General features: G+C 35.7%; 1 protein-coding gene across 1 annotated transcript in view; it reads right to left on the bottom strand.

Annotated features, from left to right (window-relative positions):
- LOC106880038 (uncharacterized) overlaps positions 1-15,378 on the bottom strand; it is a 455,047-nt gene that overhangs the window by 340,528 nt on the left and 99,141 nt on the right. Inside the window, exons 34-36 of the mRNA XM_014929839.3 lie at positions 12,256-12,446; positions 3,111-3,320; positions 1,720-1,749 (exon numbers count right to left, since the gene is read on the bottom strand). Of these exons, the coding sequence (XP_014785325.3) occupies positions 1,720-1,749; positions 3,111-3,320; positions 12,256-12,446 (431 nt within the window). The remainder of the gene's footprint in view (positions 1-1,719; positions 1,750-3,110; positions 3,321-12,255; positions 12,447-15,378) is intronic.

Genomic DNA, 15,378 nt, shown 5'->3' with positions numbered 1-15,378 from the left:
TCCTTTATAGATTCAGTGCAGATATGGCATGAGGTATTAAAATTTGGATGGTGACTGGAAGCTGAAGGTTTGGGAGGAATGGAGGAATAAGGATTTAATCCACATTGAACTTTTAAACTCAAACCAAACAATAACAAAGGAGACCTACTGCAAGCAGCTTAAGTCAGCGCTAGAAGAAAAACAACCATCTTTGGTTTCAAGATGAAAGGTTCTTCCATCAGGGTAACGCTCAGCCACATACAGCAAGTATGACATGCCAAAGGCTGGAGCAGTTTGAATGAGAAACGATGCCCCACCCACCATATTCACCAGACATTGACCCATTTGATTATCATTTAGTCCGCAGTCTTCAAAATCATTTAAACGGACAAAATATGAATTCTGTAGACGAGGTCAGAACAGTACTGGAGGAATATTTTTAATCACAGACTAGTGAATTTTGAAAGTGAAGAGCCTTGCAAATCTGCCAGATTTAGGTAGATGGAAAAACATTGTAGAAGGAGAGTATGTTTTAGATTAATATGTTTTAGATTAATAAAAGAACTTTATCTTAATTTTGAAGAATAAAAGAAGTATAAAAAAACCCACATTATCTATGGATGAGCCAAATATGTACATACATGATGGCCATCCACTCGTGACCGAGGAAGACCATTGCCGACCTTCGGGAACATTGTGCGTTCTAGGACTAACTTATATTTTGCATTTGTGGCTCCGTTGGTGGCTAATGAGCCCTGCTCTTACTTATTTACTTACTTACTTACTTACATACTTAAATACATTCATACATACATACATACAATGAAATCTGCCAACAGGATAACCCCGGGGCTAAGGAGATGAAAACCCATAATGAGGTAGAGGCCATTACCACTCACAATATGAAAGAGTATTGGTGGAATGTCCCAATAAAAACCTCAATAAAGTGCAGACATAATAGACCGGATATAGTAATCTGGGACAGAGAAGAGAAACTCTGTACAGTAGTAGAAATCAGCTGTCCTGCGGATGTCAACATCCCACTAAAGATTAGAGAAAAAGAGAACAACTACGCCGAGCTACTGAGAAATTTACAGATACTCCACTCAGACTACAAGTTCAGATTCATACCCGTGATTGTTGGGGCATTGGGATATGTAACGAACTGCCTCAACAAAAACCTGGAAAAATTAGGGTTCTCAAAACCTGAAAGAAAAAGGCTGATTAGAAGACTACAGATTCAAGCCATCAATGGAACTGTAAAGATATGTAAAACTTTCCAAAAATTTAGCACATACATATGCATGCATCTAGACATAAAAACGCATCCATAAAACAAACATACAAATCTGCGCATACACTAACACCAAATACTGCACACACACACATATGCACAAATACCTAGATGGTGTTGATAAAAGTCCCAATGAAGGAGCCTTGAATCTATGTTAGAGTCCGGCTCTTTCTCTATGGATAAGAAATACAGAAATGAAACTGATTGATAACATACATATATATAGATACGATGGCCTTCTTTCAGTTTCCATCTACCAAATCGACTTGCACAGCTTTGGTTGATCTGATGCTATAGTAGAAGACACTTGTCCAAGGTGCCTCACAATGGGACTGAACCCAGAATCATTTATTAATAAATAAACGATATAAATGAATAAATAAATAACATAAATAATTGATACAAAGAAATAAAAGATTTATATAAGTAAAGGGAGATAAATTTACCTGAGTTCCAGTGTTTCTTGTTGAGTTTGCCTGAAACAGAAAATAAAAAGACATACAATTAAACAAGAGCATACACACACACACACACACACACACACACACACACACACACACACACACACACAAGGGGGTAGGTGTGTGTGAGGGTGTGGTGTGTATGTTGCGGTGGTGGTGGGCATGCAAATATAAAAGTGTAGAAATACATGGTGAATATGTTTAATTACTCAACAAACATTTTGACTGAATTATATTTGGCAATGTATTGATAGTACTTGAAATTCTCACTAATGGTGGCACATTCTTGCACACATACATATATATGCACGTACACACATATACAATCACATATTTAAGCACTTACATGCACACATGTATATGCATTCATATATGTATATCCTCATTAAACAATTTTAAGTACAAATCAGTTTATCTCACATGTGGCTAGTTGACCTGAGCAAATGACAGTTGACATCAGCATATGATGTTGACATCAGCATATGATGTTGACCCCATCATATGACAGTTGGCCCCAGCAAACAATATGAATGAATTCCTTAATAACTAACTGACTCAAGAGCATGAATTATTCCATTTTCTTCCTTTTTGATCAAGGATGAAAGATAAATTTTGCTTTTGCATTTGGCTAGCAACATACAACCTAAGCAGGTAATCCTAATAGCTTTATCCATTTGACAATTGGTAAAATAAAGACGAAGTATAAAGGTGAGCCAGATTTTATGCTGGGCCTATAAAAGTGGGGATGGGATGTTCAACTGGTACATTTGATCTTGGGCCTAGAGAACCAAAGAATATCTGATGGAGCTGTAGTAACGCCTGCGCATGCATAGAATTAAACAAGCAAGCGTTTCCCGCTCAATTCATTCTCTTTCTCGCTGGCCAGCGATTGAGCATGGACGTGTGTTTAAGCTGTCTCTCTACATCTTTCGGACTTACGCCCGACAGCTCGCTCACATCTATAGAACAACGTCCCAACAACTATGCTCATACACACAGAAGCTGTAACAAGAACTAATGATGTACATATTTACCACCTAAAATAAATGTTGTTTAAGTTGTTTAGTCTGGAGTTCAGCGTTCCGTTATATTCTTATTTTGTAGTAGGAAGTCAGGTATACAATCTAAAGATGTATAACCCACTTTCCTATAGAGCCATCCTTCAATAAAAAAAACTTCAGAAGCCCTTTGAATTTCAAGAGGAGTTTATCACTACCTTTGGGCCTTAAACCACCTTTGTTCCACGTGGGAAAATTTCTCTCAAAAGCCCTTCATATTTAGTTTGTTTTAACTATGCTGGACCATCAACATTTAAATAAAATCACAATAAATTTTACAAGTGGAATTTGGATTGAATCTTTGTAATGAGTACTTACCTTGTAGACACAATTTCTATCATTTTCATCACATTCAAAACATCCTGTATGGACTATAGTGCCATCTAGTGTATTGCTGCTCAGTTGCAAATTTGAATTTAGGTAAACTGAGAATTCAGCACTGGATATTTTATCCGTTGGACATTCAATGATGTTATATGTGATTTCACGAGCAGGTACTGTTATTGTTTTTCCAGTCTGTTCAAATTTCTACAAAAATAAAAAGATCTAGATGTATATCTTTACATATGTTTGTATGTATGTATATATATATATATATCTATATATATATGAGCTTATATTATAGAAGTGAATGTGTATACACACACACAATCACTTGTCTAATGTTTATGCTTTCAAGTAAATGCACTGAATAAAGGACTCAATATAGATTTTAGTGTGTGTGTGTGTGTGTGTGTGTGTGTGTGTGTGTGTGTGTGTGTGTGCGTGCGTGCGTGCGTGTGTGTGTGTGTGTACCCGTAAGATACAAAAATCCAACCCCAACTTCCACAGATTATATTCTAAATAAGACATATGTATGCTTATTCAAATTTGGACCTCTGATCTAATCTTACTAATTTAATTGATTCTTTGTTGACCCGAGCTTTGCAATTTGCATATGTTTGTATTGGTTAGTTTTGGTTTGGTTTTTCTGAAATTTCTGTTTTGGATCCTAAAGTAAAGGATGCCCATTTGTTAGTGTGCTTTTGTGTAAATCATAGAAAACCAAGAAGTAGAAATGGTACATCTTTTTGTTTCAAGGGGTGTAGAAATTCAGGAAACTGTTGATTTTGATAAAAGAATAAAAGTAAAGAAGGACATTGTAATCATATTTTATATCACTCTTTAGTCATTGCTCATATTCATTTTAACCCAGTGTCAAGTTAAAAGAAAATTGAAAGAAGCAAAGTTTGTATAGTTTCCAAACCAAAGAGAAATCAATATCCCAATTAGCAAACCGCTTGGGATATGATAAAATTTTGGGGTCACTTAAGCTATGATCAATGCAGGATAAGAACCCAAGTTACCTGTAGTAAAGTATAATACAGTACAGTGGGACTGAACTTAGAACCATGTGGTTGGGAAGCAAGCTTCTTATCACACAGCTATACCTGCACCTATATATATATATGTATATATATATATATATATATACTTTATGATATATATATATATATATATATATATATACACACATATACTTTATGATATATATATATATATATATATATATATATATATGCTGATGTTCAATCAAGGTGCAGGAAAGGCAGATCCAACGGGAACAGTAATCCAAGGTAACAAGAGATTCCGGCAGTTGGGTGAGATATATATATATATATATATATATATATATACACACACATATACTTTATGATATATATATATATATACACACATATACTTTATGATATATATATATATATATATATATATATATATACACACATATACTTTATGATATATATATATATATATATATATGCTTTATGATATATATGTTTTGTGGCAATACATGTTGCATGTGTTGTGTGTAATAAAGTTATGTTACATATTAAAAAATCAAGTTTTATGTTTAGAAAAAAACATAAGGAATACAGATCTTCAATCAGGTGCTTCGTTTTTAGCTTAAGCTTTTAAGAATCCTCTCTTCATGAAATTAAATAAATATGTTTTAAAAATAAAACAAAAAGATAAAAGTAAAGACTAAATAACATCATGAATTAAACATTTTATTAAAATCAGTTTTCAGACAACAGCTTCTCACCTGCAACTGAAAGAAATCATTATTTGTTATTATCATTACTACTACTACTACTACTACTACTACTACTATTACTACTACTGGCAGAATTATTAGAACATTAGACTAACTGTTTTGTCATATTGCAAATAGATTTCCATGTTTTGAGTTCAAATCCAACAGAGGTCGGATTTTCCTTTCTGCAAACCCTGACCAAATGTATAATAGTAGTTAATGTACCCATTCTTGGACAATCGTAAGGCATCCAGAGATGAGGTAGTCAGTTGCTTCTCTGGTTTTACCACAAAAGTGGTGGACAGGGTCAGTACTATGTTGTCTTGGTAATCTCTAGTGGGTTGATTCTGATCTTTGGCTGCTATAATAAAGACAGCCACTGGTGGGTTATATATGTAATTAGCCCTTGTTGCATAATTACCATGTAATGCCTTACTTTTCCATCTATAGTGTGGCTCTAAGGTTATAATTATTAATGGCTAAGCAACTAAAATGTTTCATCTACTTTTAATAAGGAGCTCTTATATTGGTTCAGTATCATAGTTGTGTTTGAAAAGTAATGAGGACTCTAATTAATTGAACTAATATGACTGGCACTTATTTTATTATCTTCAGAGGAATGAAAAGTGAAATTGAACCCAGTAAGAAATTTGAAACTAAAATATTGAGGAGTAGATACTGGAAGATGTTGAGTCTACTGTTTCCCCTTCAACATCCCACTTCATCCCACTTCAACAAGGTGAGTGCACAACAGGAGAGATCTCCAGAGGAAGAACTCCCATTCAGCAAGTGCTTCGGTACTTATACTTGACACTCTACAGGAGCCAAACCCACCCAGGTCATAACTCTTAGGTGTCCTGCTGCTTTCCAAATTCCTGTCTCCAGTGAGATCTTTGTGAACCTGAGTTCTCAAGTCTGTATTTCAGCCCACTAGGTCACTCTGACCAACAAAGGAACCAATTCTCTTCTTCCTTGTGTTTTCTGTAAATAACCAATAGTATCCATAATTAGATCCATTGGTAATTTCTCTTTGCCCATATCCACATTGAGCTCTTTTCAGCAATATCAGTAAAATATTATGCATCATTAGTGAAATGTGTTTAGTCTAACTTACTTCTTTCCACTGTTTCGCTACCTTCAGCAATAAAAGTGATGTTGTAAAATATAGATACAACCAACACCGCTGTTGGTTAGGTAGGATTACATATCTGCATTGATATATCTGCATTGATATGCATTATTCAACAGTTGTCCATCTTTGCAAGTCTTACCTTTCCACATTACTGATGTTAAAACATTTGACACCAGGCTCATTGCAAGCACTCTGTCAGAATGCAAAGTGCTGGAACATACATGGTAAGATATTTGGATAACGTTCTACCAGTTCCCTGCTGTGAATTGGCACATTTTTTTCATTGACCTCCAGTGAAAGAGTAGAGAGATATGGAGTAAATACCATGAGGCATTCTATCCAACATGCCAATGACCCCACAAATGTAGGTTTGTAAATACAGAAAATAAATAAATAAATAAATAAACAAATTACAGATGATTTTGATGATTGTTTTATAATTGTTTGATCAATTGAATTACTTCCTGCTCACTGAAATAGCATGCAACTAGCTGAGTATTCCTCAGACATCTGTAACCTTAACATAATTCTAAGGTAGAATTATCTTGACTTGAGTTATCAAGGCTCGACCTTTGAAATACAAGTACAATCCCTTTGATTGGCTTTCATACAGTTTCCCTTGACCCACTTTCATTCACAAGACAAGTGTCAACATAAAGTAAAATAAAGGACCCTTGACCAAGAAGTCACACTGCAGGATTGAACCAAGGATTTTGTGATCATGATGCAAACATTTTAATAACCACTGAGCCATATCCTTTAATTAGTGTATTGAAATAACAAAGAAAAAAAGAAAAAAACTTGATATTTCATGTGATTGAGGTTTGACCCCATCGTACAACACCTTAGGCAAATATCTTCATTTGTAACTTTGTGCTATCCAAAGCCTTGTTTGTGAAATGTGATGGACAGAAACTGTGTGAAGCCCATTGAAAGATTGTTTATGCTTTTAGCTGGTGATTAGTAACCCAGTTTACATCACTGCAAGACTCTTCAGTGCTTTTAGCTGAGTTCACTATACTTTAAGCATTTGGAACATATACAGCCCCTCTGTCCATGTTTATCTGGATATCTATAGTGGGCATTCTCTACAATGATCAAACTACTACTGAAGAACCTAAAAATATCACCTAAAGAACCTAAAAATATCACCTAAAAAACCTAAAAATAGCACCTAAAAAACCTAAAAATAGCACCTAAAGAACCTAAAAATAGCACCTAAAGAACCTAAAAATAGCACCTCAGTTTCTGATTATACTTCTACTATAATTGTTTTGATAAGTCACCTTTTTCAAAGGGGAAGTTTACTTGACCAGCTCTACTACACTAGCCCAGTTCATATTTTATCAAGAAAAATGAAAAGTAAATTAGGGCTTTTGCTCAATAATCCAGAGATTCTAACAATTTACATTTAATTTACTATAAGAAAACAATAACATTGTCCCACCCAACTTTCACAGCCCCACCCAACTTTCACAGCCCCACCCAACTTTCACAGCCCCACCCACCTTTCTCTGACTATTTTACTTTGTTAAGTTTGACAATTTCACTGCCAAAGGCTAAAGGGTCCTCGAATGTTTTAATTTGCATATTTAATGTATAAAATAACTTTATTATATAATCTAAATACTTTATTTATTGTGAAATATACTTGACAGCAAATCATGCAAACGTTTCGTAGTCTGAGCAGACAAACCAGTAATTATATTACTCTGGAGAATGGTGAAGGAGATGGACTAAAAAAGCCATTCAACCTTGCAGGGCTCAGACTTGCAGATAGTGATCCCTATCCTGATCAAACTAAGAAGGGAGATAATGCAGGACACTGGACAAACTTTTATAGATTCAGAAAGAAATTTATCAGAGAGTAACTGGTACTTCAGCTTGCACTTCTCTTGTTGGGTAATAAAGCCTGGCATTGACTCCAAGTTTACCAGGTTAATGTTGAAGAAAGTATCAGCAATTCCATGGATTCTCTAGAGACTACACTACAAGCTAAGATCACTCAGGATTTCTCTCAAAAATGTTTTATGGTTTTACATTAAATGGTTATAGCACTGCTTGAGTTATTTGGAATTATTTCTTTATCTTCGCACTTTTATCAAAAATGTCACTGTTATCCTATAAAATGAGTTCCTAGGTATTTCGTTTTTCTTATTAGTATTATTGTCTGTGATTATGTAACTATCTACTAGTCACTTGTGCAGAAAGTAAGTCAAACAGAAAGAAGAGATCTAGTGGTGGTGCTGCTAGTAGCAAGAGAGAGAACTATAAAGATAGATAGATAGATAGAGAGAGAGAGAAATCGAAATACAGTAATCCCTTGGCTATTGCGGGTGCTACATTCCAAAACCACCCCACGATAGGTGAAAATCCATGAAGTAGACATAGTACTGTGCTGTATATCATTTTTAAAATTATTTTTATAATTTGTATAGACTTAATTTATTATAAATGTAAAACAACACCACAGAGGAATCAACATAAGCTTAAATAATAAACCATGTGATAGTTGAACTGTGATAGGTGAATTGCAATATGGCAAGGGATTACTGTATAAAGGTATGTAGATAGAAAGAGTGAGAGAAAGATAGAAAGAGAAAGAAAGAGAGAAGAAAATGGTGAAGGGAATAATTAAATTAAGGAGATATCGATATTAGAAAGAAAGAAAAAGAATGTAAAGAGAAAGAGTGTGAAAAATAGAAGAGAAAATGAAAGCAAAAGAGAAATAAAGAGAATGGACAGTAAAAAAATCACCCAAAAGAGAAAACAACAGATGTATCTGGCAATGTTGATGCTCATGGAAATGATGGAGGTGGTAGTGGTTGTGGTAGTAGTGGTGGCTGTAGAGGCGGTTGTAGTGGTGGCAGTGGTAGTGGTGGTAGTTGTAGTGATGGTAGTGGTGGAGAAGGTGGTGGTGGTGGTGGTGGTGGTGGTGGTTATGGTGGCAGCAGAGTTGGTGAAGGTAGTGGTGGTGGTTGCAGAGGTGATGGAAGTAGTGGTGTTGGTAATAGCAGTGATGGTGGTAGTAGCAGTGGTGGTGGCTGTGGTGGTAGTAGTTGTAGTGGTGGTGTTGGTGTTATTATTGGTGGTGGTGGTTTAGGTGGTGTAGGTGGTGGTGTTGATGTTTGTTGCTGGTTGTAGTGTAGCCCAAGCAGCAATGATTTTGTTGAGGAGAATGGTAGATGTTGATTGTGGCGGCAGTGATGACATTGGGATGACAGTGGCGGCAGTGATGACATTGTGATGACAGTGGCGGCAGTGATGACATAACAGGGTCAACATTTTATTGTCCATTCTGGGTGATTGTTAATATCCATTCTCTTTCGAGTGGTTTAAGAATAGAGATGAATAAATTATACTGAGCAACAAAATTTGTATTTTTCACTTTTTTTGTCTTTGGTCAGTAAGTGTTATCTCCTCTTTGATTCTCTCTAGAAACCAGTGGCTGTGTGGTAAGTAGCTTGCTTACCAACCACATAGTTCTGGGTTCAGTCCCACTGCGTGGCACCTTGGGCAAGTGTCTTCTACTATAGTCTCGGGCCGACCAAAGCCTTGTCAGTGGATTTGGTAGACGGAAACTGAAAGAAGCCCGTCGTATATATGTATATATATATATGTGTGTGTGTATGTGTTTGTGTGTCTGTGTTTGTCTCTCTAGAATTGCTTGACAACCAATGCTGGTGTGTTTATGTCCCCGTCACTTAGCAGTTCGGCAAAAGAGACCGATAGAATAAGTACTAGGCTTACAAAGAATAAGTCCCGGGGTCGATTTGCTCGACTAAAGGTGGTGCTCCAGCATGGCCGCAGTCAAATGACTGAAACAAGTAAAAGAGTAAAAGAGTAAATGACAACTATTTCCTTCAAGCTTTGCTTTTAAGACCTGGGCATCAATGTTTTGAAACTGACCTATTTTCCATTACAGATTCCATTATTTTCCTATTTTCCATTACAGAATCAGTGCTGAGTTGCTGAAGCAGAAAGGTTGCTATAGCAAATGTTCTCAGATTTATTAGTTACCTGACCATGACCACTTGAGCATGTCCCTTAGTGCATCTCTGATAAGAGCACAAGTAGTTGGGGAGCACCAGAGCCATGTGTTGAGAGGAATTCTTTGGGGTTTGAATAAATATAACAAAAACAAAGTTCAAAGGAAATATTAGCCATTTTTCATACTTTCTAGGGGTTTGTTGTTGTTGTTGGCACTCTGTCGCTTACAACGTCAAGGGTTCCAGTTGATCTGATCAATGGAAAAGCCTGCTCGTGAAATTAACGTGCAAGTGGCTGATCCCTCCACAGACACGTGTACCCTTAACGTAGTTCTTGGGTATATTCAGTGTGACACAGTGTGACAAGGCTGACCTTTTGAATTACAGGCACAACGGAAACAGGAAGTAAGAGTGAGAGCAAGTTGTGGTGAAAGAGTACAGCAGGGTTCACCATCATTCCCTGTCAGAGCCTCGTGGAGCTTTAGGTGTTTTCGCTCAATAAACACTCACAATGCCCTGTCTGGGAATCGGAACCGCGACCCTATGACCATGAGTCCGCTGCTCTAACCACTGGCCATTGCGCCTCCACTTTCTAGGGGTAAGCAAAAAGGAAATAACAGTTGCTACACAATGACAAAAGTCATGTGACAGAGTGTTATATTTTCTAAGAAACATCCATGGATCCAACTAGGCATTATTACTATTATCATCATTTTTAATTATTATTATTATTGTTGTTGTTGTTGTTAGTTTTGTTTCTTTTATCTGTGAAATTAAAGAGAAAGGCAGTAAGTTTTCAACAAACTAAGTCTTAGTCTCAGATTTGATTTCATGTTGGAGATATCAATTTTACTTCTCCACTGCATATAGGTTGTTAAGGCCTTTGGTAAAGGCATGAACACCCTGACCTCCTCCAGCCTTGGTAAGAAGTCGGCGAGCTGGCAGAAATGTTAGCACGCCGGGCGAAATGCTTAGCTGTATTTCATCTGTCTTTACGTTCTGAGTTCAAATTCCGCCGAGGTCGACTTTGCCTTTCATCCTTTCGGGGTCGATAAATTAAGTACCAGTTACGCACTGGGGTCGATGTAATCGACTTAATCCGTTTGTCTGTCCTTGTTTGTCCCCTCTATGTTTAGCCCCTTGTGGGCAATAAAGAAATAAGAAATAAGGTCATTAAATAGTAGTTTTCGTTATTATGTATTACAATGCACTACTACAATATGCAACTACTTGTTAGAAATATGTCTACAACTGCATAACTGCTCTTACCTTGTCATTAAGTTGCTAAAAGAAAATCAAAGAAAACGTTAAAATGCTCAGAAAAACACAATAACCAACTAGGTTTGTATTATGTTACAACCTCAGCCTTGGGCTTTCACATAGGTTTTACAACCAGCGATGAGAGATATAAAGAAAATTTCCATGCAAATGTTGGATCTTCTCGAGATTTATATTATGTAGTAAAATCAATTAGAAGAGGGTTCTGGAAATTCCATGCAGAACAACTTACACAAATGATTTGTTCATAGTGATCAAATGTTTGTGTTGTGCATTAGCTCAGTCCCTCTATCAAATTAACATTGCCTCTATCATATTAACATTCAAATGTTGAAATGAACACAGAGCAATGTGAGATGAAGGTTTTGCTCAAGAACACAGCATGATGCTCAGACCAAGAATTGAAACCATGATCTTGTGATCATGTGTGCAACACCTTAAACTTTGGGCTTGCACTTTTGTATATACTCATCACAAAAAGTACCCCGTACAATTTGTGAAGTTGTTGCCATTAAGAAGGGTATGTAACAGTAGAAACCATGTCAAAGCAGACATTGGAACTCAGTGCAGCTTTCTGACTTGTCTTTTCATGTCAAATCATCTAACCCATGCCAGCACAGAAAAAGGAACGTTAAATGATGATGACAATGATATCTTTAGATGTGGGGAATAGCTTTTCTTTTAGATATGCATTACTGCAAATATGACTGTATTCACCATTTAATCTTTTCATTTAGGGGTTTTCATATTTTCATATCTGACCCTTGCAGTTTGTTTGAAACAATAAATTTCCTAAATTCATTTTATATGGGCATTTCTCAACATCATCATCATCATCATCATCATCATCAGGATAAGGAGTGTTGTTGACTTCTGTGGTGCCTCTTTTATAACGAGCAGCTTTTGTATGAAGATACAGATTCATAATATTACAGTATATATATGATCCCTTAATTAGCAAAATAAAAAGCAATATTAAAAACTTACTTTATGAATTTTGAAATTACATGTTAAATTTTGGTTACTTGGGACATTATTTCCATACACAATGAGAGATTCACATGCCCTTGATTGTTCATCACAGAATCCATCAGATTCCATTAAAATCAGCTCTGGAGGTTTGTTTATATTTTCTGAACAGTCAACTCCAGCGTACCCTTTAATACATTCGCAGGTTCCTGTAATAATAATAATAATAACAACAACAACAACAACAACAACAACAACAACAACAGCAATAATAACAATCTTTTCTACTTTACGTACACCGTCTGAAATTTGGGGGAGGGGACAAGTCGATTACATCGACACTAGTGTTTTACTGGTACTTAATTTATCAACCCTGTAAGGAGAAGTTGACCGCAGCAGAATTTGAACTCAGAACATAGCAATGGGCGAAATATTGCTAAGCTTTTCACCCAGCATGCTAATGATTCTGCTAGCTTACTGCTGTCAGTGATAATAACAATAATAATAATGATCCTTTCTACTATAAACACAAAGCCTGAAAATTTGGGGTAGTAGGTAAGTTGATTATATCAACCCCAGTATTTAACTGGCATTTATTTCATCGACCCCAAAAGGATGGAAGGCAAAGTCAACCATGAGGGATTTGAACTCAAAATGTAGAGACGGACAAAATACTGGACAAAGAGAAACCAAGCTGCTTACTGATTGATCTATCAAGCCCATTTCATTCCAGGATTGTAAAGAAAGAGGATGCCAAACAAAACAAAAAAATTATATTATCCTTTAAAATTTGAAATTGCAAGAATTTGGAGTATGAAAACTGTAAAGGTTGTTCCTGTAATAATTGGTGCTTTGGGAACTGCAGAATTGTAATTAAAGGTATAGAGAAATAGTTGAAGGAGATTGGAATAGAATGTCCTGAAGAGCTTCTACAGAAAGTTTGCTTCTTAGGGACAGGAAAGATTATCAGGATGGTCTTAAGCACTTGAAAAAGTATTGGGAAGCGGGTGTACCATTATTACTATTATCCCATAACATCTTCCCTTTTAAGTATTTCTTTTTTCTTAGGGAGTGTAATTTTATTTCTTTTAATAACAATAATTTTTACATCACCCACCTCCTATTTTTGAGGTTTTTTTTTTATAGTTACACATTAAATATTTTTCATTTGGTATCCACTTCCAGGAACTCTGCACATTTTCTTTTTCTTACACTTGTGCATCTGGGTTCAATTATTTGTAGTGGTGTTAGTACTTGAATAGTATCATATAACCATCTTATTGGTTATTCCATTCTTTTGGGTTTGCTCTCAACGAATCTTTTTTTTAGTTGGTTCATATGCCTCTTGTATAACCCTTTTCTTCCTTTTACCAACTATAGCATTTTTCCTATGCAGCTGGTTATCATGTCATCTTCCCAACTTTGATCTCCATTCTTATATGCCCTAACAAATACTTTTCCATCAATTTTGAAATATCTTGCTGTATTTTCCATTGCAATTTTTCTTTTTGTTGCCAGGCAGCAATTTGCTGAAGACTGATTCTAGTCTTCTCACAAACATCAGCTCCACTGGTGATATACCCACTGGTGTATTTGGATTTGCTGTCACACAATATATTCTTAAAAATTGTTGTAGAGTCACCTCATGTGTGACTTCCTTATTTGACTTTCTTAGGGCTCTCTTGAACATATTGACAAAGTATTCTGCTTGTCCATTAGATCTGGGATGGCATGGTGCCATAGTTACATGTTCCACAGCAAATGTTTCACAAAACTTTTTAAACTCAAAAGACACAAATTGCATTCCATTGTCAGACACTATTGCATCTGAGATGCCAAATCCTGCAAACAGCTCATGTAGGAAAAATTTGTCACAATTGAGGAGGTTGGCATTTTACACTTACAAATTTCTAGCAATTTAGTGAAACTATCTACTACTACTTTCTTTTGATGACATCTTGTTTATTTTTTTCCTTTGTTCCAACGCTTTGTCATTTTAGTTTTACAGTGCACTTTTACATGTCCAATTCTTCCACAATGAAAGCATACCACTTTCTTAAATGGGCAGTTTCTTCTCAGGTGTAGACCTCCACATGCAAAAGATGAGTTTGCTTCCTGATTCTAGTCCTGTTTGTACTGTATTTTAGTACACATTAGATTTCTTTTCTGTTTTGTATTTTCCAATGCACTTGTTTCATTTGGGAGCAATCTTTATGTTGAATTTTCTCTGTGTCGTGTCTTAAACTTACTATTCTTTCACACTCTTTTGATACTTGTTGCAAAGTTACAGATTGGTTTTATTCCAGCTTAGCGAGAATTTTTGTTCTTACTTCTGCATCTTTTACTGCAGTTAGTCCCTGAGTAAATAGCCACTTTAACATCTCTGGCATTAATTTGTCCAGTTTGAATTTTTCCCATTCTCTGTTAACTCTACCAGCATATGTGATGTAGACCTCCTCATTGTTCTTTTCTAAGTTCAAACATTTCCAGCGTTTATTGAACAATGAGCTTTTCTTGCAAAAATTTTATACAATATCTCTATTGAATTTTTAAAGTTTATGTCAGAAAGTTTTTCAGGAGTATGTAATCGCTGTAACACTCATGTTCTCCTGCTGCCGGTTTTCCCAAGATTAAACCTACTTTCATATCATTGTTCCAATCTCTGCTCTCTTTATTGAGGATCTATTCGTATCTTCTATAGTATACTTCAAAGGTAACTCCTTTGTCTGGTTCATACTTGAATTCTGTTTTTGAGTTTGCAACATAATCTGGTGAGAACATCTTTTCAGCATTTTTTGATGACTTACTATTCATTAATTCAGCATTTGTTGCTGTAATAGTAACTGTTGTTGTTGTTGCTTCTGCTGTTGTTGTTATTCTTTCAGTTGTTGTTGCTGCTTTTGCAACCTGAGCAAACAAGTCAGCAGTTTTTCCATAATTTTATGATATTTTTTATACCATAAAATTCACACAAAAAATTTATGTGAGTTTTGTGACTGCTTGTGAGTTTGTTAGTTCCTCAACACTACTACTGTAATCCTCTGTTGGACTGTTATCATTCCCACTCTGGTATAACAGTATAGTTAGTTAAACAAGCAAGACTACGACAACTATGATCATCTAGTTCATACTCTCTACTTA

Source organism: Octopus bimaculoides, chromosome 22 (assembly GCF_046866305.1).
Source record: "Octopus bimaculoides isolate indiv1 chromosome 22, ASM4686630v1, whole genome shotgun sequence".
Lineage (NCBI taxonomy): Eukaryota > Metazoa > Mollusca > Cephalopoda > Octopoda > Octopodidae > Octopus > Octopus bimaculoides.
Note: the sequence above shows the minus strand (reverse complement) of the source record. Positions and strands in the feature narration are given on the sequence as shown.